We start from the raw sequence: 25,137 nt of genomic DNA, 5'->3' as shown, positions 1-25,137 counted from the left end.
TATACAAGGGCCGCGCGCGCACGCCAGGGAGCGGGGAGCCGACAGACAGCGGCGAAAACGGGAAAAATAATCTTTTACGCTGCTACCGGCGCTGAATGTATGTATATGTGTGTATGTGTGTATATATGTATGTATGTATATGTGTGTGTGTGTGTGTGTGTGTGTGCATATATGTATGCATGTGTATGTATATATGTGTGTGTGTGTGTATGTGTGTATATATGTATGCATGTGTATGTATATGTGTGTTGTGGGTATGCATATGTATGTATATGTGTGTTGTGGGTATGCATGTGTATGTATATGTGTGTTGTGGGTATGTATGTATGCATGTGTATGTATATGTGTGTGTGTGTGTGTGTGTGTGTGTGTGTATCTGTGTGTGTGCACAAATGTAATACATTTGTGCACGGCTGCACACACTATTTAACAGCCCTTAGGCCGTGCTTATAGTGCCTGCGACAGCGACACAACATCGCACAAACACAAAAGCATTGCCGCCGCAGCGTGCGCTTATAGTGCACACAACACACAACGGCGACAAAGCGACGGAGCAACGTCGCCGTCGCGAAAACTTGAAGCCGGCAAATTTGATTTTTCAGGGGCCGTCGTGTCACGTGACGATCCATGAACCAATTAAATGCCCGGAATCCCGCGCCGTCGCGGCAAAACATAACTTTCACCGGTGGCGACGGGTGACGTCACCGGTCGTGTCGCCGTCACCATCGGCGGCACTATAACTATAGGCACAGCCTTAGACTTGTGTTATGGCTTTATAGTGATTTCATGTAACTTCATTCCCACGTGACTTCAATTTCGAAGCAGCACTGCCACCCTGTGGAGTAACTGTCAACTTCAGACATTTCTACTGGAGGATTTGTGTTTGCTGAACTTGTTTCCCCGGTCTGCATTTCTTCCACGTGTCACCTCATGCAGGGTAAATTAGAAATAAAAGCAAATTTATAAAACAGGGGTATTTATATAAAAAAAAATACTGATGAATGTAGTTGATCATACACATCTAAATATTACAAATGAATTACATTTACAGATATATAGATGCAGACACAATATAATTAAATACATGAAATAGATGGCACACAAATGTGTTCGTGTGAGTTGGGCAATACTAGGCAAAGCAAATGTGATCACAGTTTTAATGAGATAAACTTCCAACCAATCCCATTACCACGCGGCCTTTTTTTATAAACAGTAACGGCTTTCACTGAGCCAATCAGACGAAAGACTTTTTCAGCCAATCAAAATCAAGGAACGTCTTCCAGTGCAATTCACTTTCTCCCCACATGGGGTGTCTGTGGTTTTCACTCAGGTCCGCTCATACTGCATATAAGCAGCAGCTTTACCGCAATTACCTCATTCGCTTCTTGTTTTGACACTGTGCAGAATGACTGGTCGCGGCAAAGGAGGAAAAGGGCTCGGTAAAGGAGGTGCCAAGAGGCACAGGAAGGTTCTTCGTGACAACATCCAAGGCATAACCAAGCCTGCTATCCGCCGCCTGGCTCGCAGAGGAGGAGTGAAGCGCATCTCCGGTCTCATCTATGAAGAGACCCGTGGGGTGCTCAAGGTTTTCCTGGAGAATGTGATCCGGGACGCGGTCACCTACACCGAGCACGCTAAGAGGAAGACAGTCACCGCTATGGACGTGGTGTATGCTCTCAAGCGCCAGGGCCGCACTCTCTATGGATTCGGAGGCTAAACGGTGACACTTCTTACCAACTGATGATACGGAATTCACATTCATTTAACCCAAAGGCTCTTTTAAGGGCCACCCACATTCTCCTGTATAGAGCTCTGGTTACACCGCCATCTTATTCTTACCCGTTTTCATGTTGCTGTCTCTGACGGGACTCAATATTTCATATTGGAAACGGGTTAGAGAAATACAATTCACTACAAAACCACCAGTATGTGACAGCATTTTGTTAGAGCGCTTTATCTATGATTCTTTTCTATGAATTGACATGTACACTCGTGAGTTATATAAACTTTGCTATTCTCCCTTCATGCTATTAACTGCTCATTCATAAAGCAAACCACATATTGGTTTCACTTTTTGATATAACTTCTCTGAATTAGAAGTGCCTGCACTTGACAGATTTAAATACGTGATTTTAATTGCTCGATCCATTTTTTTACATTACACATTGGTACAATCTGCAAAAGAAAATGTATATGATAAATGCCTTATCTGTATTGATTTTAACCGCTATGAAAACAATTACATTTTTATAGACTTGTATAAAACAATGACAATCTTTGAGCATTCATTCATTATTATTTTGCTGTCTTTTCTGCTCTTAAAACAAAATCCCCAATGCAAATGCTTCATAAAATAGTCACTCCTTTTATATTCCATTAAATAGTCCCATATATTGGGCATCATGTATCAGCTTTTGATAAGAAAAAAATGCAATCGGATTTTCTTTAGCACTTTATGTGACATTTATGATAATTTGTCACAACTGTAAATCTCATACATATTGATCACGTTTTTTGGTTTTATGATCATAAATACAACCCCGCATTTCATGTGTAAAACACTCGGTTTGGGGATCTCGGAACAATTATACAGAGAAGGTAAAAAGGCGCCAAAGCTTTACTATCTGTCATTCAAACAAAGACCACACGGTGGCAGTATTGTTTTGGAAATGATCTGGATTCTGGAGACCTGGATTTTTCACAATGATCTGAATCAAAGGTTTCACCTCCAGATATTTGTGTTAAATACGTTTTGCGGATTCCCTTAAATATAATTAGTGAATTAAGTTTAAAATCAACAGAACTCTAGCATCACTTCTTAAATCGCACAAATATGTGTACTGATGTGGGGGCTGAAACTGCCAAAGATGCCACATTTCCCACACAATCTATACAGGGAAAACGCAGCAGCACCAAAATAAAGGCAGCAAAACACACATACACGTGTGTAACTCACATTAATAAGAAACACTTGGGGTCTTACTTACTTTGTGAACAATGTTTCTAAATCAATCTGTTCTATTAATTCAATGATCCTTTGTTTTTTTTATTTCAGTCACACTTTATCTCAAAGATTATCACGGAGACCAGAACGTAACCCCGGGATCAAGGCACCAGAACGGACAAAGCGTTTCAATAAAGAGAATTTATTCTGTCCGTATCCAGCACAGCACAAACTCACAAACCCCTTACACTCCCCAAAACAGGGAATACAGGGGATTCTAGGTGCCAGGCGCCACTTCCAAGGCTCCCCAGGGTTTGCTCCCACTCCTGTGGGGTTTGAGACTGCAGAGCTTTCAAACCTGTTTGCTTTCTGAGACTCTGTCCCGCAGCACGGAACCGTTTTCACATCTCCCGCTGGATGAAGCTCCCAGCGACGTGTGAAGGTGTCTCTGGCGCAGCCTTGGGGCGCACCGCTTAGTTCCCTGCACGCTGGGATCACACTGACCCTGAGCGCTGCTGGGTTCCCCTTACATACAGTCCCCGCTGCTATAGGAAATCGCTGTAGATGGAGCCGCGACCATCATGTGTGGATACTGCATGGGAGACAGGACGTGAGGTCACATCTGCATTGGCCAATCATGGCTGGGCGCGGGGTGGGTGAAAGATAAAGGGCTTTTGGAGAAATATGAACGTCCCTGTGGGAGCAGCGCCTGTAGGTGGGAGCAGCGCCTGTCAGTGGGAGCATCGCCTGTCAGTGGGAGCGGCGCCTGTATCATGAGCATCAGCGATATCTCGGGATACAGCGCAATGCTGCACTTTTAGAAAGTTTGATCGTCAGCCCGATCTCTTCCCCAGCCACTCTCCCTTTGTTCCTGTCCCTCTCCTCCCCCTCCACTCCAAGCAATAGCAGTTCTCCGGACATGTGGGCTGCTCAGTGGGATTCTCAGCCCAATGTACAGAGACCTTGGCTATGCTTTATATATGCACACACAGTGTATACTTTGGTACAGTTTACAACACGAGAGTAAAGAATTACAGTTACAGGGTATGGAAGGGGTTGCACGGCACATTAAAATGGGGCAGCTCCAGGGTCTGGTGACCAGATGAGCCCCAGGAAAGGACAGGTAGGTGGGAGGGACGGGGTCCAGAATAATACAGGTTAAGCCTGGTCCCAGGGGTGTGTACTGAGGCCTGGGGAACTGTGATTGTTTCCACACACATCAGGCACTCTGATGGGTCACCACCCTATCTCCATGATTTGCTATGGAGACAGGAATCTAGAAACGGGGTGGCAGATATCAATTCCACAGATCATTTCTGGACTGGCATGGAGATGGACTAAATGGTATTCTCTGATGTCATGCCAGAGACACCCAAGACAAGGCTGTGTGCTTTTCTGAAGCAGAAGATTTAAACCTGCCTGCTTGCAACTTGTTTTCAGCACTGCCGGAATTCCTGATCCTCTACAAGAGTGGAAGCTGCTCCGGGTAAGCCATTTCTGTGGCACTGGGCACCTAGGACTGCTAGGATTCCCCCTGTATTCCCTGGTTGGTGCGAGTATAGCTCTGTTAGGAGATTCTGTGCTGTGTCTGATGGCTACTGCTGAAATAAACACCTCTTTATTTGATCGCTGTGTCCTGTCTGGCACGTGATCCAGTGAAAGAGTCCTGGTCTGCTGTGGCAACTATTGTTAGTAAGCAATATGTAACGAGAACTATGCTCCCCTCCTTACTATCCGGCGTGACATGTTTCATATATTGTTCTCATTCTTGCTCGCCCAATGCTCAAAACACATTGTTCCCTCCCTCAGTGCCTTGTTTTGATTGTCCACTTCTCAAGTGTTTCAAGATTTACCTAATTCTTGTTGTAATAGTTTGTGGGTTGCTCCCTTCCCCAGTGTTCCCACTCTGTATTATTTCCCGCTTCTACTGCCATGGCATTCCTAATGCTTGGTTTCAAGTACTAAGCAATGTAGTGTCCCTCAATTATTCCTAATCTATTGTAGTGAGGAGATTGGCCCCTTCCCCTTTGTTTCCTAATCAGATTGTTCCCTTTCAAAGTGTTCATAATCCATTGTTCCCCAGTGATTTCCTAACTCATTGTTTCCATCCACAATGCTTCCAAAATCTGATTGTCCCCTTCCCAGTGCTCTCAAAATTTACAACTCCTCTCGCAAATACTAACGCATGACTGTCCTTATTAAAATGATTCTCCCATGCCGCTCTCACCCCCAACCCACCCCTCCCCTACCCACCTTCCCCTCCTTCTCCAATTCCGCACACACATCGGAAGACAAGGCTAAGGCATAGCTGTCCAGAAATCTCATCTACCAGGCCTCCCCGGTGTAAGTCATTTCGGATGAAACCATAGAGTCTAAAGGGTCTCCACCCAGCCCGCCTTCACTGGAGACCGTTTTCGGACCAGCCCCCAAGGGTCTTAAACCCCACTAACCGGTCCTTTACTAAAGACCGGTTCAACACCTTTTAGACCCCATTAGGGTCGACTTTCCTTTCTTTTTCTAGCCGCTGTTACTGTCCCAGCGGCCCCTTACCCAACCCTCCCCCTCTGCCCATTTTGGCTGTTTCTCTCCAGCACTAGTCCAAGGACAACACACGCGGTACCCTCTGGGAGGTCATTATGTCTCACCAAAAAGCACTAAAAATTGTCTCCCTAAATGTGAAGGGCCTACACAACAATAGAAAGTGACGCCTGGCCCTCCAGGAGATAAAGAATACAGTGGGAGATGTTGTTTTCCTCCAGGAGACGCACTTCACGTCTCAAGAACCGCCTAAAATATTTCAACACGCGTTCCCATTGAGCTATTTCTCATCATTCAGCAGCAAACGCAGAGGGGTTGCCATTCTGATCCGTCAGGGCACCCCATTTAATTTAACAAAAATTCAGGCAGATCCAGAGGGGAGATTTATTGTGGTCTACGGCTCACTTTCAGGCACGACAATCGCCCTTTTTAACCTATATGCCCCGAACGAGAACCAGACAGAATTTCTGAAGAAGGTTCTGGAAGAAATTGACCCACAGTACCTATCCTCGCTACTTATTGCAGGTGATCTTAATATGGCTCTCAACCCAAAAGAAGACAAATCGAGCCACCCAGGACAACAACACTCCACTCAGTCACAAAGACTGGGGAAAAAATTCAAGGACATTGTTGGGTACTTTTCTCTGGTGGACATTTGGAGAACACAACATCAGGGGCAAAGGGATTATACCTTTTACTCGGCTCCTCACCAGTCTTATTCCCGTATTGACTACTTTCTTGCTACCAAGAACATCCTAGAGGCCACCACAGACTCAGACATCGGCCCAATTACGTGGTCAGATTATGCCCCTATCACCATGACCCTATCCATTCCATTTGGGAAAATTATCTCATATAGCTGGAAACTAAACGATTCCCTACTGAACCACTCCGGGACAGTGCTGGAACTCAAAAAATCCCTCAGGGAATACTTTAGAATAAACAAAGGCTCTGTATCTTCACCAGCAAGCCTGTGGGAAGCCCATAAGGCGACAATCCGAGGAAATCTTATCTCGATTGCCTCCCACCGGAAAAAAACTAAACTCAAATTAACTAAAGAGCTTACAGACAAAATAATCAATTTAGAGCAGCAGCATAAAAATAACCCCTCCCGGAGAATTTACAAACAATTGACAACTGCTCGAAACGATTTAAGAATAACCCAATTGGAAAATGTAGAAAAAGCTCTTAGATGGACGGGTCAGAGGTACTATGATAAAGGGAACAAGGCCGATAGACTTCTCGCTAATAAGTTACGAGGAATACAGAAAAAGTCACAAATAACGGCGATCAGGAATAACTCTGGTGAACTCCAATACAACGAGAGAAAAAAATAGCAGAGGAATTCTCCAAATTCTACACCAAATGATATAACTTAAGGACCCACTCTGCTAATTCTAGTATAACGAACTCGGCATTAGCCGCTGATTACCTATCCGATTGCAATCTTCCATCACTAACAGAGGAAGAAAATACTTATCTAAATGCAAAAATTACGCTGGACGAATTAGAAGTGGCCGTTAGGGCCTCAAAGATCTCCAAGGCGCCGGGCCCTGATGGTTTCACAAATACATACTACAATAAATTTTTCCCCATCTTGTCCAAACACCTATTGAGCTTGTTCAACTCATTCTTAGAAGGGAGTCCTATCCCATTCACAATGTCGTCCGCAAATCTGGCGATAATACTTAAAGAAGGGAAGGACCCCACCCAATGTGGCAGTTACAGACCAATCTCACTGTTGAACAACGACCTTAAACTATATAGTAAAATTTTGGCGAACAGACTTAACCCTATCCTCCCGAGACTAATACACAAGGACCAGGTCGGGTTTGTCCTGGGCCGACAGGCCTCAGACAATACACGTAAAATAATTAACTTAGTAGACCATGCCCACCTTTCAGGCTCAAAGGCGATGCTATTAAGCCTAGACGCAGAGAAGGCATTTGACAGGATTGACTGGCTATTTCTAGACCAAACACTGATAAAATTTGGTTTCGGAGACTCGTTCTTAAAGGGTGTTCAAGCACTTTATCAGAACCCTTCTGCCTCAGTACGACTCTCGGGCGGAGGCCTTGAACGATTCCAAATCAAAAATGGTACCCGACAAGGATGCCCCCTATCCCCCCTCCTCTTCGCCCTCACGATTGAACCACTGGCGTCTAAAATAAGACAAACCCGAACATCCAGGGAATCCCTATCGATAAAGCGCAATACAAAATTTCCCTATTCGCTGATGACATCATTCTTACTTTGACTAAACCCCTAACTTCCCTCCCTAACTTTCAGAAGAAACTGACGGAGTTTGGTAAAGTATCAGGATACAAAATAAACAGCGACAAATCAGAGGCTCTAAATCTTAGTCTCCCAGATCCCGAAGTCAAACTCCTCAAAACTAACTTTAACTACAGATGGTGCCCTTTATACATTAAATATCTGGGAATTAATGTGTCAAGGCACTACCGGGATTTATACCGGGATAACTACCCGAAGTTATGGGACAAGATCAAAAAGGATCTAGATCAGTGGGAAGGTTACCAGATATCGTGGTTCGGTAGAATGATATCTACTAAGATGAATATACTCCCAAGAATGTTATACCTTTTCCAAACACTCCCGACCCACGTTCCGGGCGCTGATCTAAAACATATTCAGAACAGATTGTTCCACTTCATTTGGCAGGGCAAGAGATCCAGAGTCGCCAGATCGGTCCTGCTGGCAGCAAGATCTAGGGGAGGACTGGGAGTATCAGACCTACACAGATATTACTTAGCTGCACAGCTCAAGCAGGTAGTAATGTGGAACTCGGACCCGACCCGTTGTAGTTGGGTAGAGATAGAGACTCGATGTGCCAAAATGCCTTCTCTGCAAGCCTGCCTCTGGAGCCTGGACAGAGGAGAGGGGCATACACACAATCTTAAACTACAGGCCTCACGTTTCACGTGGGACGTCTGGATAAGATGTAAATACAAATATGGCCTTACCACCAAAAGTTCCCAATTGACCCCCATCTTTAACAATCCGAAGTTCCCCCCGGGATGTGGATCCAAACTGTTCGATCAATTCAACACATGGGATATAGAGGCGATTGCGGACCTACTGAGCCTAGGGAGGCTTCTGAGCTACCAAGAATTGAGGACCAAATATAAAATTAGAGAATTGGACACATTTAAATACCTCCAAATCAGAAACTTTATTAGAACAACATGCCCTCTCCCAGAATACCCCACTCTCACGACGTTTGAACAACTTTGCGAGACAAAGACCCACCAGAAAGGTCTAATCTCGGACATTTATGGTGCTCTAGAGCGCTCCTCGACCCCCAAAGAGCATGATTATATGCTCAAATGGGCAGCAGACCTGAATATAAATATAGACAGAGAGACTTGGGAAGAAATCTGGCAGGCAGCCTCAGAGACCTCCCTATGCACTACAATAAAGGAAAACATTTATAAAATTATGTTTGGCTGGTATCTTACCCCAGCACGATTAAACCAGATCTACCCTCTGGCATCAGACCTATGTTGGAGAGGCTGTGGTCATAGAGGGGACATGGCCCACATCTGGTGGACCTGTCCAGAAATTGTGAAGTACTGGGCTAAGGTCCAAATTTTGATAAAAGTGGTCACTGACCTGGAATTACCTATCGAACCACTGACCTACCTGTTGTCCACACCAATGACTGACATAGTCCGGCCAACCAGGAAATGAATATCCTTCATTATTACCACTGCAAGATGCTGTATTGCGGCCTCCTGGAGGAAAACAACCACGCCGGCACTGGGAACGATCAAAAAAAGAGTCGGCGAGGTGATGATCATGGAAAGGCTCACCGCTATCGTGAGACAAAAACTCCCCGCCTACGAGGACATCTGGGAACCGTGGATTTCCTGCAATAGGGTCAGACAACCAGCTCAAACGACACAGAGGTCTACCCCCTCCCCAGAAGTGAACTAAAACTACCTGCGAGACCACATCCCCAACAGCCAGATGGGACTCCCAACCCCCTCCGACCCTCTCTCCCCCCACTCACCCTTCCAGTCCCCCCCCCCTGCCTTCCCTCTCTGAAGGCACTCCCCCCTCTTTACTGACAACTGAGGTTGTCAATCTGTTTCCCCCCCAAAAAAATGTCGATTTAAAAATGTTAGGCTTTATCGCTTGTTGTACCTGCATACATATCTAAATGCCTAATAAAATTATTTGAAAAAAAAAAAAATGATTCTCCCATTAACTGTACCTGTAAAACCCTACATAGATTGCTCCATTATTAACTGAGACCTCCATTAATTATCCCCACTAAAATTACCACTAACCCTTGATGAACTACCACTGTTCATCCCACCCTCACAAACCATAATCAGTCCATCACCAACTATCCTCTCCTCCGCCTCATCCTATCACAGCCTCACATAATAAAGGGGAAGCTCGGCTCGCTGCCCCAAAACTGTGTGTAATGGCTGCCTCTGTGAGACTCATTTGGCCTGTTTATAATGTATTGAGTGGTAACTTCTTCCAGAAAAGAGCTAATCACTGTGTGATCCCGGGGGATGTGTGTAAAGGTTCTGGTCTCCTGTGAAAGGCTTTTTATCTTGTGGATAGTAATGGACATCACTTGGCCCAGTTCTGAATCTCTTGCGGGACTTTCATTTCTGAGTAGTTCGTGATTTCAAGACCGCAGGACCGATAGTTCCAAACATAATGAGCATAGTCCAGTGCACCTCTCACCGGAGTTCTATTGTGCCCAGTTCAGGGCTCTGGACAAAGGAGGCGGGGCACCTACATGGAGTTCAACTCCTGGCTAGATCTTCACAGCCCTCGGTGGGTAGCCAGATGCAGAGTCACCTCGCTCCTAGACAGGATGGACATCGTCATCCGTGAACAGTTTTTGCCCAAATGTGTACCGGAGTTGCGGGAGTGGGTCATAGAGCATAAGCCGAGAATGCACCAGACGACCGCCATGATGGCAGATGATTTTGTGACCATGCGGCCACAGTTGGAGAAGTGGGTCCTGACCCCCGATCCAGTGTCAGCGACAACACCACCTAACGTAGCTGACCCTCCCAAGGCCACTAAGCTGGGATGGAACAAGTGGAGTGCCGGAGGTGCTGCAGCTAAAGCCTGTAGAGTTTGCCCATGAGCGCCGGTGCTACCAGTGCAATTGGCTAGGCCATCTGCGGGTGGACTGCCCCAACCCACCCTGCTCCAGTAACCCCAATATGGGGCAATGCTCACAAGCAGCGAGACAAATCCCCTACGTGAGATTGGCCCCAAAAGCATAGCAAGTGGAGGCCGTGCAGAATGTGCAGCAGCAGACCTAGCAGCAGCAGTCAACGATGCAGAAGTGGATCAGGAGGGACATGGAATCGCAGCCATCGGGCTGGAATGATGTCCGCCAACAATATTTGTGCCTGGTTACCATAGGCCATCTCCGGGTGGCCTGCCTGATGGACACTGGTGTTACGGTAATCTGGTGCAACCTGATATGGTCAGCCCAGAGAAACTTCTCCAAGGCACGGGGATGCCGGTGAGAATGCTGGACAGAGCCCCCAAGTTATTGCAAGTTGCCCGGGTGTTACTTGATCAGGGCACTAGTAGAGGAGTCTGGGATGTCACAGTGTAACCCGGCTTGGACACCAACATCCTGCTGGGCAATGACTTGGGGCACTTTATTTGCTCCTACTCTGAAGAAAATGCACCAGTGGCTGCGGTCACCCCGAGCAAAAGTCAGGAAGTTGCCCAGGTGGAAGTGCCTTTGGCATTGCCGCACACCACCCCAATTATCTCTCCCCAGCTTTTGGAGCCAAAGAGAGCTGAAGTCCCGGTGGACACCAAGCAGGTAAGCCAGAACAAGCCAGACATTTGTCCCGAACCCTGTCCCAACATTTCCTCTGACTGTTTGACAGGGCCAACCTACCAGAACTGAGCTAGGAGTTCATGGACATTGTGTGATCGGACCCCAAACTGGAGGGCATGATACTTCGGGCGACCGAGTCTGACTCCAAGGGTGTGTCCCATCGGTTCCTTTGGCACCACAGTGTCTCATAACAGGAATCCAAGAGTGCTCTGGTCAGATCAGGGACATTAAGGCGACAGATAGTTGTTACTCATGAGTATAGGGCACAGTTGATGCAGATATCCCATGTGATCCTGCTGGTAGGGGCATCAGATAGTCACTCATACTAGAGCCCGGCTACTAAAGACTTTCTACTCACCGGCGTCATGACAGGAGGTATTGGTGTTCTGCCATAACTGTAATCCCTGCCACCTAGTGGGCAAGTCGAGTGACCACACAAAGGCTCCCCTGAGAGCGCTACCGGTGATCGGTGAGTCCTTCCAGCGCCTAGCTGTAAATATAGTGGATCCGCACATGATCCCAGTTGCTCTGTCCTTGATTGAAGCCCGTCAATTGGCAGAGTCTTTGATTGAGATATTCACTAGGGTAGGTTTCCCAAGTGAGATCCTGGCTGATCCGGGGGCACAGTGCATGTCCGAACTGCTCCAATGTCTCTTGGCAATGTGCGAGGTCAAATCTCTCTGTACAACCCCCTACCATCCCCAAACGAATGGATTATGGGACCTTAATGTCAATGTTGCAAGCATTTGTGGAAGCTAAAAGGGTGAGACTGACAAGCTCACTTACATCACCTGCTATTCGCGTATCTAGAGGTGCCAAAGGAGTTTACCATCCGTTCCCCCTTCAAGCTCCTCTATGGGTGCCATGTCCGTGGACCACTCAATCTGTTTCATAAGGGCTGGGAGGGGGAGATACTGATGCTTTGGTGCTACATTACGTGGTGGGGCACAGGGACCAGATAGAGGAACACATGGGGTTGGCACAGGCTAAACTTGAGGCAGCTCAGATCAGGCAATAGCGCTGGTATGATAGGAGTTTCCGTAGTAGAGAATTAATCCCAGGGCAGCAGGTGCTTGTTCTGAAGCCCACTTGGCAGAACAAGCTACTTGCCGCCTGGGCGGGCCCGTACACGGTTCACCGGCGGGTGCATGAGTGTAATTATGTGGTAAACCAGGATCCAGAGGCAGGTAGGCACAGAACATACCATATCAATATGCTAAAGGAGTATCACAAGAGCGGGCCGGAGGTGTTTGCTATTTGTAGCCCGCTGCTGGGGAATCCGGCAAGCCAGGATCTGCCCGATCTCATGGGAGAAACCCGGCAGGGAGGCTTAGTGGAGCAGGTGGAAATGGGTCCCCAACTCGCGGTTCCCAAGCTGGTGCGAGAGATGCTAGAGCAGTACCAGGTCATGTTTACAGATAATCAGGGCATTACCCATCTAACCGATCACCCGGTCAACACCGGGGATCATTGGCCACTCCTCAAGAAGCGTAATGGATCTCTGCGGAGGTAAAGTGGAGCATTAAGGGGGAGGTTGAGGAGATGATGGCATTAGGGGTAATTTATCGTGCTCAGTGTCCTTGGGCTTCACCGGTATTCGTGGTGCCAAGGAGGGTGGGACCACTTGGTTCTGTGTAAAATAACGTCATCTTAATACTCAGACCGTGGCAAATGCCTATCCTTTGTCCCACATGGATGAGCTCTTAGATGAGCTCATCGGGGCCAGGTATCTGGCCACCATGAATCTGTACAGATTCCATTGACCCAGCAGGCGTAGGAAAGGTCGGCTTTCATCATCCTTGGCTTGTAAGAATTTTTGGTCATGTCATTTGTGATGAAGAAAACGCTGGCCACGCTCTAGCGCCTTGTCAACCGGTTGCTGGAATGGATTAAGGGCTATGTTAGGGCTTATCTGGACGACTTAGCCATTTGTTTTAATAACTGGTACACTCATCTGGTTAATGTAGCAGCAGTCCTAGATAGGATCAGGGAGGCTGGCCTGACACTAAAGCTATCCAAGTGCCAAGCTACCTGCTTTGTGGGCAAGCTACCCAGCTACCTGAACAAGCTCCTCACCCCTACCACATGCAGTACCTATCACCTGAGATCAGACTCCAAAAGACTATTCATGGTCCCAAAACTCAACAAAGTATCCGGACGTTCCTCCTTCTCCTTCCGTGCACCCCAAAACTGGAACAACCTACCAGAGACTCTCATATCCACCACCAGCTTAAGTTCTTTCAAATCTAAGGCTGTCTCACACTTTAATCTGGTCTGTAACTGTTTCATACGCTCATAATATATATTTTCTTTAACTGTGCATGCAATGTCTTGTATATAATGTATACCTTGTTCATTTATGTAAATGTATTTGTAACCATGTATTATTTTGTTTTACTCTGTGCCCAGGACATACTTGAAAACGAGAGGTAACTCTCAATGTATTACTTCCTGGTAAAATATTTTATAAATAAATAAATAAATAAGTCGGCATGGAGGGGGTATTGTACCGCAGCTACCGGGTAGGCCGGGGACATCTCAAGCCTGAGCCCATGAAAGTTGTGTCAATAGTGGACTGGCCAGTCCCCCACACTATAAAGCAGGTAATCACTTTTATAAGTACTACCGGCTACTATAGAATGTTTTTGCCCCAGTATAGTGCCCTGGCTCAAGCCATGACTGATTTAACAAAGAAGATGCTGTTGGTGCTAGTTGCCTGGTCTCCTGAGTGTGGGCAGCGTTAAAGGCTTTCAAAGATGCTCGAGCCAGTGCTCTGATCCTGGTGGTCCTCGATTACATCAAGCGATTCTTGGTGCAAACCAATGCTTCAACTTATGGCATCAGTGCTGTGCTAAGCCAGGTAGGTGAGGATTGCAGCGAGGATACGTTCACCTACCTAAGCTGCAAGCTGTTGCCTTGGGAGGTCACCTATGCCACAATCGAGAAAGAGTGTCTCAACAATGTGTGGGTTCTCAAGAAGTTATAGGTCATGTTTACGGGAAGCCTTTCACTGTGATCACTGATCGCAACCCTCTTAGCTTGTTGCAGCGGGTGTAAGGTGAAAATGGGAAGTTGGTGTGACCTCCAGGAGTTTAATTTTACCATTCAACACAAAAAAGTGCAATGAGCACAGCAACGCCAATAGTCATTCCCAGCACGACGATCCCAGCCCCGACAAACGGACTTCCAGGTTCTTCAGCCTTGGAGAGACACCTGATGGGGTAGCTTTCCCAGAGCCTTCATCTTAAAAAGGGATATTTGATGGTATGGGGTAGCCAACCTCACATAATAAAGATGAAGCCCGGCTGGATACCCCAAAACTGTGTGTAATAGCCACCTCGGTGAGGCTCGTTTGGCCTGTGTATAATGTATTTTGTGTAACCTCTTCCAGAAAAGAGCTAATCACTGTGTAATCTCTAGAAGGGGGAAAACAGTAGGAATTGGGAACAGGGATTGTATCGGTAAAAAAAAGGCACTTTTGTGCCCTGTAGTAGTATGTTCCCCATACATTTAGTAAGGCAGCCAGCACTGCCTTTTGTTTTGCTAGCATTTCGGAGAAAAGCTGCTTTGTGACAAGAAGGTGGGGTCGATGTGAGTATGAGGACAATGGTGAGCAGGAAAGGGATGGTAATCAGGTCCGGGAAACTGGTTCTCATTGGTGCAAAGACTTTTTTCACATGAGAGGCTGAGGTGCCTACCCAGCGGGATGTATGGGGCTGGCTAGTTCAACCGTTGCCGGGTCTGAGTCCCATAGGCACAATTTCCATTGGCTATTTCAAATTTCCCCCTCGCTAGACCCTCCCTACTCGAGGGGCGGTCAAGAATGACTAAGCCGGCCCCGTCCTCTGATTTGTACAGCCGGACAAGACATCGTCCTCCGATTGGCTGGTTGCCCCTGCTCCATGAAAAGTATAGGAGCCCGAGAGCTATGTAAGGGGAGAAGCCAATCAGAGTACCAGACAAGTTTTGAAGCTGATCGGACAGGCGACTGGCGGGATTTTAAATAGTGCTATTGGGACAATAGCACTGAGAAGGAGCTGTACAGGGCAAATCTACTGAAGCAGTCCCCTGCACCTAGTTGAGGCTAGATTCTTCTCCCTCAGACCCCAGTTGGCGAAGTGTGTTAAAAAATCTGGTCTCCCGTGACAGGCTTCTTCCCCAAGCTGCGTGGGAAAGATATGGAAGCCTATCAAGCAATGGTTTGGGAGGATGCTGGTGACTACCAGGTGGTAAAAGCACTGCTCTGGTCTCAGTATGAGATCACGCCCGAGACTTACTGGACCCAGTTTCATGCCATGCACAAGGGGTCCATGGATTTGCACACTGACTCTGTGGCCCGGTCAGCCCATCATGCAAAGAGGTGAGTAACTGTGTGTTCAGTGAGTACCTTCAATGTATTCCTTATCTTAATCGTGAAGGAGCAATTTGTACTCAAACATTTCCCGGAGGTGAGTGAATGCATTATGGATGGCAAACCATCAATGGCTCAGCAAACTGCCAAGATTACGAATGAGTTCATGGGGGCTCGACTCCTATTCTGGCAACAACCCCAACCGAGTGTTCCAGTTCCTGGCCACCAACCTCCTCGGCATACAGAAACCCCAAGGTCCGATGCATCTTTGTGGAGCTGCCCAGTGCCCCCTAGTTCCAGAACCCGACCACCAAGTTTACCCATAAGTGGCAATGCTTTGGTTTCAACAGGGCGTGCCACCTGAGGGTGGTTTGCCCCACTGCACTTTGAACCGATCAACCTGCGATGGGACCCACAACGCAGCTCCTCATATAAACGCCAGGGTAAGTCACATTCCCATGCTCGAGCAATAGCAGGTGACCCACCATATCACCCAGGCAACCCAGGTCCCAGTCTCCGAGGCTGCCGAGATTGCTGCCTGTGCTGCAACACAAAGAGGAGCCACCATTGGGCTAGAGCAGATCATTGTGCGGTTGAAATATTTGTGCCCTTATACCATCAGCACTATGATGGTGGCCAGCCATTTGGACCCTGGCACGGTCATCACTCTTGTCCAACCTGATATGTTTGGGCCAGAGCATCTGCCACCTGTCCGATGGTGCCCCTAAGTCCCTGCAGGTGGCCCGTGTTTTCATCGATTAGGGCATGGCCCAGAGCATCCGTAATGGCAGAGACCTCCCAGGCCATAACACCAACATGTTGTTGGGAACTGATTATGGCAATTTTATGTGCCACTAATAGGGATAGAGTGTGTCCGTCGAGTGTGCCCTATTGTGGGAGCGAAACATGTTAGTGTGTTTCTCTGGTTGCCAATAACTATGTTTTTACCACACCCTCTTCATCTGTTCCTGCTCGTGGTGCAACGCTATCCTTGGCTCTTTGCCAAATTTATTTCCCATTGTGGCTGTGACCTGCTGTCAGACTTGAGACCTTGCCACCTCTGACACTATGTTTGTTCAGGGTCCCAAGAATGAAACCATCACTCTCCGGACATTGGAGTTCATCCCTTGGATGTCCTGGAGGAGACCAGTAAAGTAAGCTGGGTGTAACCTGACCAAACTGACAACCCTATCCCTGCCAGTATGACTAGGGCCAAGGAGCCAGAGCACAGTCGGCAGTTCCGCAATACCTTGCTGTCAGATCAGAGCTTAGACGGCATGTGGCAGCACGCTGCCAAACCGGTCATTGAGTCCAGATCCGATTGGCTTGTGAGTGCCGCCAGCTCCCATACAGGGAACAGAGCCCAGGGACTCCGGACTGACCATGGACGGGGGTATTAAAACATTTAATAAGTAATGTGTTGGGGCTCAGAATAAACTGGTGCACGCTTTGTACAGAGTATTTTCATTGCTGCCACATTTAGCTATAACTGATTGTGTGTTAAGTGCACAATTTTTTTTTTCTATAATAAACAGGTCCCTGAGACTCTGGTAAATAATTACATATTTTGCCTAAATTATCCAGTGATGTACGCACATAGATGGGATTGCAATTGAGTAATGGGTTAATATAAACATATTGAAAGTACCTTGTGCAGGAGAAAGGTGAGTTGGCTAGAGTAGCCGTGTGTATTAAGCCTGGTTGCATATCACATGCTCACTTGTGTGCAGTCCGTGACAGAGAGTATATGGGCCACATGCTCACAGATGGACCGTACATGACATTGCTGTTCCTCAGATTAAAAAAAAAAATGACACAAGGGACAGGTTCTGTAATTTTTAGTTTATAGCACAGAGTATATTAGTGGTACAAAAATAAATTCTAATTATTGTTCTTGCTCATAAAGGAATTAATTTGATAAATTGTACCTCCAAAAAACTTGTGCTGTATATTTCGAAGACCAGATGCTGTAATTATGTGTTCTGCCTTTTGGTTATTGAATCTTTCTATACCATTATGCTATTTTATTTTCTAACATGTCAACATTAATTATATTATGACTTGATTTTGCATGTTCGAGGGCAATCTGTAAACAACGTTGCTTGAAATTTTTTTTTTTTAAATGTTCTTGCATCAATGTTACTCACTTGTCTTTAATGATACATTATATACATTTTCAGTATAATACACCTTCATGGCTTGCGAATTTGTGTCCGATATAAAAACAGGTTTTAGCCTTTACAAGCCAAGTAATGAAGATACCGATTTCTAATCCAACAGCGCCACCGTGTGGTAAATTGTTTCAAGAATAGACTCCTAATACCAACACGTTGCGCCTTTTGTATAATCACAAACAGAAACAAACACTACTTTATAGTGTATTAGCCATGCTACACTACTTTGTTTTAATTTATTAAGCGATGAACTAGAAACAGTTTTTTTTGTTAAGCTTTATAGTTATGGTTCCAGCAAACTAAATGCACTTTAATCAGTTCATCAATTTTATGGGATTTTTTCCTTAAAATCATCATGTCGGTAATTAAAGTTCACCCCCAAGTTATATATACAGTAGGTGCCTTTATGGTATTAAATATTGATTTGCTTTCTGCAGTGTCGTATCAAACGCATTACTGTTTCTAATGACAGAACTGACACCTCCACATACATGGACTTAATTATACATTACTTTACAAATGAAGAGAACTATTATCATAAACAATGAAAGTGACTTAGAATGGAGATAGAAATATAATAAAAACATGTCCTGCAGGAAATGTGAAATACTATAACGCTTTTTTGATGTTGTGGGTGGCTCTGAAAAGAGCCTTTGTGTTGGGTATGTGGGGATCTCTGCTCCTGGTCTCGGGGGTGAAGCTCACTTGCTGCTCTTGGCCGGTTTGTGGCTCTCGGTTTTCTTGGGCAGTAGCACGGCCTGGATGTTGGGCAGGACACCCCCCTGAGCGATGGTGACCCCTCCGAGCAGCCTGTTCAGCTCCTCGTCGTTCCGCACAGCGAGCTGCAGGTGCCGGGGGATGATGCGGGACTTCTTATTGTCCCGGGCGGCGTTACCGGCCAACTCCAGGATCTCAGCGGTCAGATACTCCAGCACTGCGGCCAAATAGACCGGGGCTCCGGCCCCCACACGCTGAGCATAATTTCCCTTCCGAAGAAGCCTGTGCACACGGCCGACTGGGAACTGCAGCCCAGCCCGAGATGAGCGCGTCTTGGCCTTAGCGCGAGTTTTCCCGCCTTGTTTGCCTCTTCCAGACATCGTGTATCAGTCAGACAGCAGCTCGGGTAACAGGAGAAGTGACAAACCCCGCCCCCTGTGCCCTTATTTATACACTCAGAAAGCAGCTGAACTCCTCTGTGATTGGTCAGTTTTGAAAACAGCCAATCAGTTCCATAATCCTGAAACCACCAATCGTCTAATTTGAAAGAAAACTGATGATGTCATAAACGGTCACATGATAAAGTCAGCCAATAGAAGAACAGAATGCTGGGGCTGCTAGTTTGCATAGGACTCCTATAAATAGAGCTGCTGGGGGTTTAGGTGACATTGTTTCTTTGCTGTTTGGAGAGGAAGCGTCGCCCGACATGCCTGAACCAGCCAAGTCTGCGCCAGCGGCCAAGAAGGGCTCTAAGAAAGCCGTGACCAAGACCCAGAAGAAGGATGGGAAGAAGCGTAGGAAGAGCAGGAAGGAAAGTTACGCCATCTACGTGTACAAAGTGCTGAAGCAGGTTCACCCTGACACCGGCATCTCCTCCAAGGCCATGGGCATCATGAACTCCTTTGTGAATGATATCTTCGAGCGCATCGCAGGGGAATCGTGCCGTCTGGCTCATTACAACAAGCGCTCGACCATCACTTCCCGGGAGATCCAGACCGCTGTGCGCCTGCTGCTGCCGGGAGAGCTGGCCAAGCACGCCGTGTCCGAGGGCACCAAGGCGGTCACCAAGTACACCAGCGCCAAGTAACCCCGATCTCATCACTGACCCACAAACACAAAGGCTCTTCTAAGAGCCACCCACTTTATCAATATAAGAGATATGCTCATATGTCATCTGTGCTCGGGATAAACGGGAAGTGTTCTATTATACATTGCACTTTCTCAGTTATTTGCTTTTGTAGCTATTATATTTTATAAAGTATCTTATGTGATGTATTTTTAGCTCTTTATGGCTTCCTACCCAGCCACGTGTTCGCTGCACTTGTGGTGTTTTGTTAGTAAGAGGCGGGAGAACCGCAGACAAAGTGACAATCGCCGAGAATCCCCTTCAGATAATCTGCAGTTCACACACATCCCACAGGGTGGCGCTGCTGTGTTAGTAATGGAGTTCGTGCTCGGGAAGTAGGATTTGGGGTTAATAACCTGCGATTATTTTCCCTCATTTACTTTTTTTGAGCCTCACTAAAATACAGATTATATGTGCACGTGTCAGAATAAGTGTGCATGAAATGATGCCCTCACACCCGCATGGTATATAACGCATCTGATCGGGGGAAAGTCCTAGTGCAGTTTGGGATTAGTAACAGACCATGCAATCCGTGTTTGCCACATGCGTTAGATACGAGCACATTCATTTGCATTATCAGAATTGGCCTTTTATAGTTTGTCGCACATTTTTTATTCCATTTACATAAATGTAACAAGTGATATTTCTCATTGTCCTGTTGGGTTGGACATTAATTTAGAAATCGGTCAAATCTGCATTAAATAGGCTGGGATGTGTTACATTAAAGGCTTCTATTGTCACCTTGTTCAACCTGTTATCAGGGATTTCACCTTTTTAGTATAAAAACAAGGCTGAGCAACATGTGTTCCCTCAGATTTCAGTAGCAGTTGAAGTGGTTTTGTGATAACTTGTCAGAACTCTAAATCGCACATATTTATCACGTCCTGTTTTGTTATTTAAATCCTAAAACCACACATTTAATGTGTAACACACTCTGCTGGTCTCGGAAGCAACACAAATATACAGAGAAGGTAAAAAGGGCCAAAGGATTTAATATCTGCCATTCACACACAGACCACACGGTGGCGGTATTGCTTTGGTACTAACGTGTATCCCGGAGACCTGGATTTCTCACATGATCTGAATCAGGTTTCACCCCCAGATAGTTCTGTGACACACTGCACGTTGTGTGGCTTCCCTTAATAGAATTGGTGTGAATTAAGTCCAAATCAATAGGACTCTGACATTGCTGCATCATTCTTGATACATTTAGGTTTAATCCCTTGAATAGCCCATAATTTAATGAAAAACATTGCGTAAAATCCTGAATTTGCAAAATGATCACTGAGCAAAACACACAAATACATGTACAGGTGCAGAGACTGCCAGAGATGCCACATTCCCCATAACATCTATAGAGGGAGAAAGGCAGCAAAACACAAATGTATAACTCGCATTAATAAGAAACACTTGGGCTGTTCCTTCACTATCCCAACATCACTTGTGAAACTTTTACATCTATTCAATTACTGTCTCTATTCTAAATCCAAGCTCTGTAATATTCATTCAAAGATCCCATGTTATTCCAGTCACATTGTTTTGCACAGTTTGGTTGCCTCATTCCTCTGCCCTTAGTTATCATTACACTCAATGGGATCTGCCCAAAGTAATCATGGCCGCCGAGTGCATCGTCTTTCATCTCTATGGTGACCGAGACTCTTTTGAATGCGCATGCGCAGTAAGGTCTCCATTGCAATACATTACTATGCATGTCCCTGACTCCCAGCTTCACTTCCCCGGAACTACATCTCCCGTGATCCCCCGCGCACCGGGCTTTAGTTCGGAGGCTGCACGGTGGGTGAATGTGGTTCATGTAATAAGACGGAGGAGCAAGAGGAGAAGCAGCGGCGGCCATGTACCTAGTGCTGTGCGGAGGGGGTGGGAGGAGGTGGGGTAAGGGCTCTGTGATAGCTTTCTATGTGACCTCATAGTTTAATGTCATCCATCATTGTCAGGAGGATAATGATTTCTCTGCTAATTAGTCTCCACAAATCACCCACTGTAAGGTGATCCTGGTTAGGCAGCTTATCCCATCATCGTCACTACAGACACATAATGGTGAGATGGAGAAGTGAATGGACTCATTATACAAATCTGTTATCTGAGATGTAGGTTTTGCCTTTTTATTTAAATTTATTTATATATTACATTTTATTTTGAATTCCTCAATGTTTCCTCTTATGGAGAAACATTGACATAACATCGTATTTGAAACCTCTTAGAAAACTCTTATTTTTATAGGAGCTGTTTATCCTTAATCACAGCAACATTGGGGAGTAGCACAACCATAAACTAGGAACCTGTGGGTGTGCAAAATATCTCCCCCTCCCCACCCCAAAATAGTGGGGTTTAAAAACTCCCAATAACACGTTTCTATTTAATTTTCCATTGTCTAGGAAACGTAACCTTGAGAAACGAGATGCCAACGGTCTACTGTACATGCAAAGCCCAGGAGAGAAACAGACGCACTCCCAGGAAAAGATCCGGCCCTCATCTCACAGCTGGTCCTGGGGAGGTGAATATTATTTGCAGGTTGTGATATCAGTCACAGGAGACAAGGACACTTAACATCGGGAACACACACACACACACACACACACACACACACACACACACACACATTTTGAATGAGGTCGACAGACAGCGCTACCCACAGTTTGGGCACAAACTCACCCAAACAGGGAATCCTTTCTCAACTAGGTGCCAGGCGCCGCTTCCAAGGCTAACCCGGGAGGTTTCCACGCTCCGTCCGCTGTGGGTAGCGCAGTAATCGAGGGATGATATTTGCACTATAGCAAGTTCAAATTGCCTGCTCGCCTCCACTTACACGCCTCACTTTGGTTTATCTCCGGCACAAACCTCGGATGGCATAGTAATGAGAAATCGGCAGCTCTTTACAGGGTATATTTCACAGAACATGTATATGCATTTAGCATAGGGACCTGCTATTGAGACTTACCTTGAAGTTGGTTACCAAGCTTGGCATTATTTGATCAAAGGATGTAACCAAAAGTCTCCTTTGTCTTCTAGATTTAGTTTTCACTATGTATATTTATTTCCCCATTTATTGCTACCCAATGATTAAAGTGCAGGGAGTAACTTTCTGTCTTTACATAGGTTACCTGTCTTAATAGCAAAGCATGGAAGACGGGGTGCTGACTAATCACCAAGCAGAGGCTCGTCTGATCGGCCAATCCGGGACACAGCAGGTGACTGTGCTCCTAAGACACCCCACAGAGGTGGGTTTGAAGAGGTGTGGAAAATTCAAACTGACAAATAGAAATTGTACCTACGGGGCTTATACCCAGCAACGGTTCCCCAAGACAACCCAATATATCCCTCAGAGATAGGCGCCTCAGAATCTGGACTGAACAATAGCGCCACTCGGTGAGACATTGTTCCCCAGACCTGAGTCAGCGCTCCTCCCCACTCCTAACAATGGCTGGGGCACTTCCCCACCCACATTCCTGATAGCAGGACCCTATCTCTGTGTGTGCAGGCTCGCTGAGTGATTACCAGCCCTGCACACATGGGCAGCAGCAAAACATACTCATTCTAATCAGGGAGGTACATAAACCCAATCACATTATTCTCTGGGATACTGGGTTAACCCCCTGAGGATCCCTTAAGATAGGTAGGGACAATGGGTTAACCTTTATTAATATGATCCCCATTGGCCCATCTTTTAATCATTGTCTTATAATCGGAAATTAGCAACTACACCAGACAGAATAAGGCACAGGGGAGAGGAATATACACTGGCGATAATTGTGCTATGCTAAAACAATGATGTGGTAAATTATGGTACAATGCGCAGTTATGAAAAGTTTGAGCTATCATTACATATCCTTATAGGAAATGTAGGATTATGTTGCAAAGTTACCACACTTCTTCATGCCTCAGAAATCTAAAAAAAAACTATAGGAGGTGCATAGAAACTACAATAATAAGCAGGATAGTGGTATAATTGGAAGTATGTCTCCCTGAATGCCCTTCAACAAACATATATAAGTGTCACCTAATGCACAATTACAATGTTGTTTTGGTTCAGTCTCCATAATAGGCCATAGGGGACTTTTGGTGCCAAGTAATCCGCCCCACTTGTTGAAGTATCTTGAGCTGTTCTGAGTTCAAAAAGTATTTGTCTGCATTATAACAGTTGTGATCAAGCTCTTGGAATGTCCATACCCCTTGGACGTATTGTCGTCTCTCTGACAGGGTAATGAAGCTTGTATGTAATACAACACATTCATTGTAAATGGCATTTATAATTGAAGGTGTGCTGCTGAAGATTACACGGTCTACCGGCAATACTCAACCTCCATTGTGGAAGTCAACAAGCAGTACCAGTGCTACTACAAATAGGGGTCAGCAGCTCTCGCCAGCCAGGAAACAATTGGTTGCCAAATCGGCATTGCATGGTGTCTGTGAGTATGCCTCAATACAACTGTATCTGTGTATGATGTGCATCTGTAACGTAGTTGGGTGACCACTGGGATATGGAAATCTATGCCACACTTTACTTGCTGCATTGCACATAAACCTTATTTACCTCTGTCTGAGAGACGACACCCAGTTGTGGATATTGCAAGAGCTTGATGGGGACGTGTTTTCTGCATATGCATTGTCATGACCCGCATGCAGATCACACCATTTCTAGGGATCCTAGGGGGACGAGTTATTAGGAACAGGTAATAGTACAGGCCTAGCCCAATAGAAATTAAAAGGGGAAAACATAGAACATAAACTCTTACTAGAGTTCATGATGTCGCTTAAGCTTGCTTATCCTGTGGTTAAGTTCTTGCAGACTGTGAGGCCTCTGGAACTAAGAAAGGCTTGGGTGAGGACCTCCAGCAGCTGGAGCATGTTGCTTCAAAACAGTCAACAAACGGTTCCACCGGACGCAGAGTTTCTCTGAATCTCTGGAAGTCTTGCTGGGCTTATATAGGTTTGGTTCTCATACAAAACCATGGAGAGGGGGCGGCTAGGCCATTCAGCATTGTCTCTTTAATCAGCTGTCCAATCCGGAGAGTGTTTGAAGCTGAGATGGACCATGCACACACATGATTTTGGCCAGTGTTCGACAAATGCAACCCCCGATCGCCCGGAGGAGTGCATTTAACCCCCTGTAGAGTGCCGTTGCTGTGCTGTGGCTCATTTCATGATGCCGGGACACGATCAAGCGGGTCACCTAGCAACGCGGGACGCCGGAAGGATAGCCCAGCCGAAGACATCCCTTGGAGGCACTGCAGTGACGCTACGCCACACACCAACGCAGGCGCATACAGGCACGCCCTCCCCCACTAAGGATCTCCTAGCAACTGCCGGGACCAGAGGCGGAGAGAGGCCTGGAGATTGTGGCTTTAGCTGAATGTGTCTGTGGAGCGGCGCTGTGTGGCTGGAGGAAGTGCTGCTCGTGTTGCTGCTGCTTCC

The 25,137-nt window shown here is 46.3% G+C and overlaps 3 protein-coding genes across 3 annotated transcripts; 2 read left to right on the top strand and 1 right to left on the bottom strand.

Annotated features, from left to right (window-relative positions):
• Positions 1-1,402: 1,402 nt before the first annotated feature.
• On the top strand, positions 1,403-1,789 carry LOC142473865 (histone H4). The gene has a single exon (XM_075580808.1). The coding sequence runs from the start codon at positions 1,406-1,408 to the stop codon at positions 1,715-1,717; it is 312 nt and encodes a 103-aa protein (XP_075436923.1). The 5' UTR covers positions 1,403-1,405; the 3' UTR covers positions 1,718-1,789.
• Positions 1,790-17,593: 15,804 nt separating this feature from the next.
• On the bottom strand, positions 17,594-18,978 carry LOC142473863 (histone H2A type 1-like). The gene has a single exon (XM_075580807.1). The coding sequence runs from the start codon at positions 18,956-18,958 to the stop codon at positions 18,563-18,565; it is 396 nt and encodes a 131-aa protein (XP_075436922.1). The 5' UTR covers positions 18,959-18,978; the 3' UTR covers positions 17,594-18,562.
• A 291-nt stretch (positions 18,979-19,269) lies between these two features.
• LOC142473862 (histone H2B 1.1-like) lies at positions 19,270-19,728 on the top strand. The gene has a single exon (XM_075580806.1). It carries the CDS (start codon positions 19,285-19,287, stop codon positions 19,663-19,665), a length of 381 nt encoding a protein of 126 aa, XP_075436921.1. The 5' UTR covers positions 19,270-19,284; the 3' UTR covers positions 19,666-19,728.
• The last annotated feature ends 5,409 nt before the right edge of the window (positions 19,729-25,137 follow it).

This window comes from Ascaphus truei (genome assembly GCF_040206685.1).
Source record: "Ascaphus truei isolate aAscTru1 chromosome 12 unlocalized genomic scaffold, aAscTru1.hap1 SUPER_12_unloc_8, whole genome shotgun sequence".
Classification (NCBI taxonomy): domain Eukaryota; kingdom Metazoa; phylum Chordata; class Amphibia; order Anura; family Ascaphidae; genus Ascaphus; species Ascaphus truei.
Note: the sequence above shows the minus strand (reverse complement) of the source record. Positions and strands in the feature narration are given on the sequence as shown.

Excerpts from the sequence above, each read along its gene's own strand:
- LOC142473865 (XM_075580808.1), top strand. The coding sequence starts at position 1,406 with ATGACTGGTCGCGGCAAAGGAGGAAAAGGGCTCGGTAAAGGAGGTGCC.
- LOC142473863 (XM_075580807.1), bottom strand. The coding sequence starts at position 18,958 with ATGTCTGGAAGAGGCAAACAAGGCGGGAAAACTCGCGCTAAGGCCAAG.
- LOC142473862 (XM_075580806.1), top strand. The coding sequence starts at position 19,285 with ATGCCTGAACCAGCCAAGTCTGCGCCAGCGGCCAAGAAGGGCTCTAAG.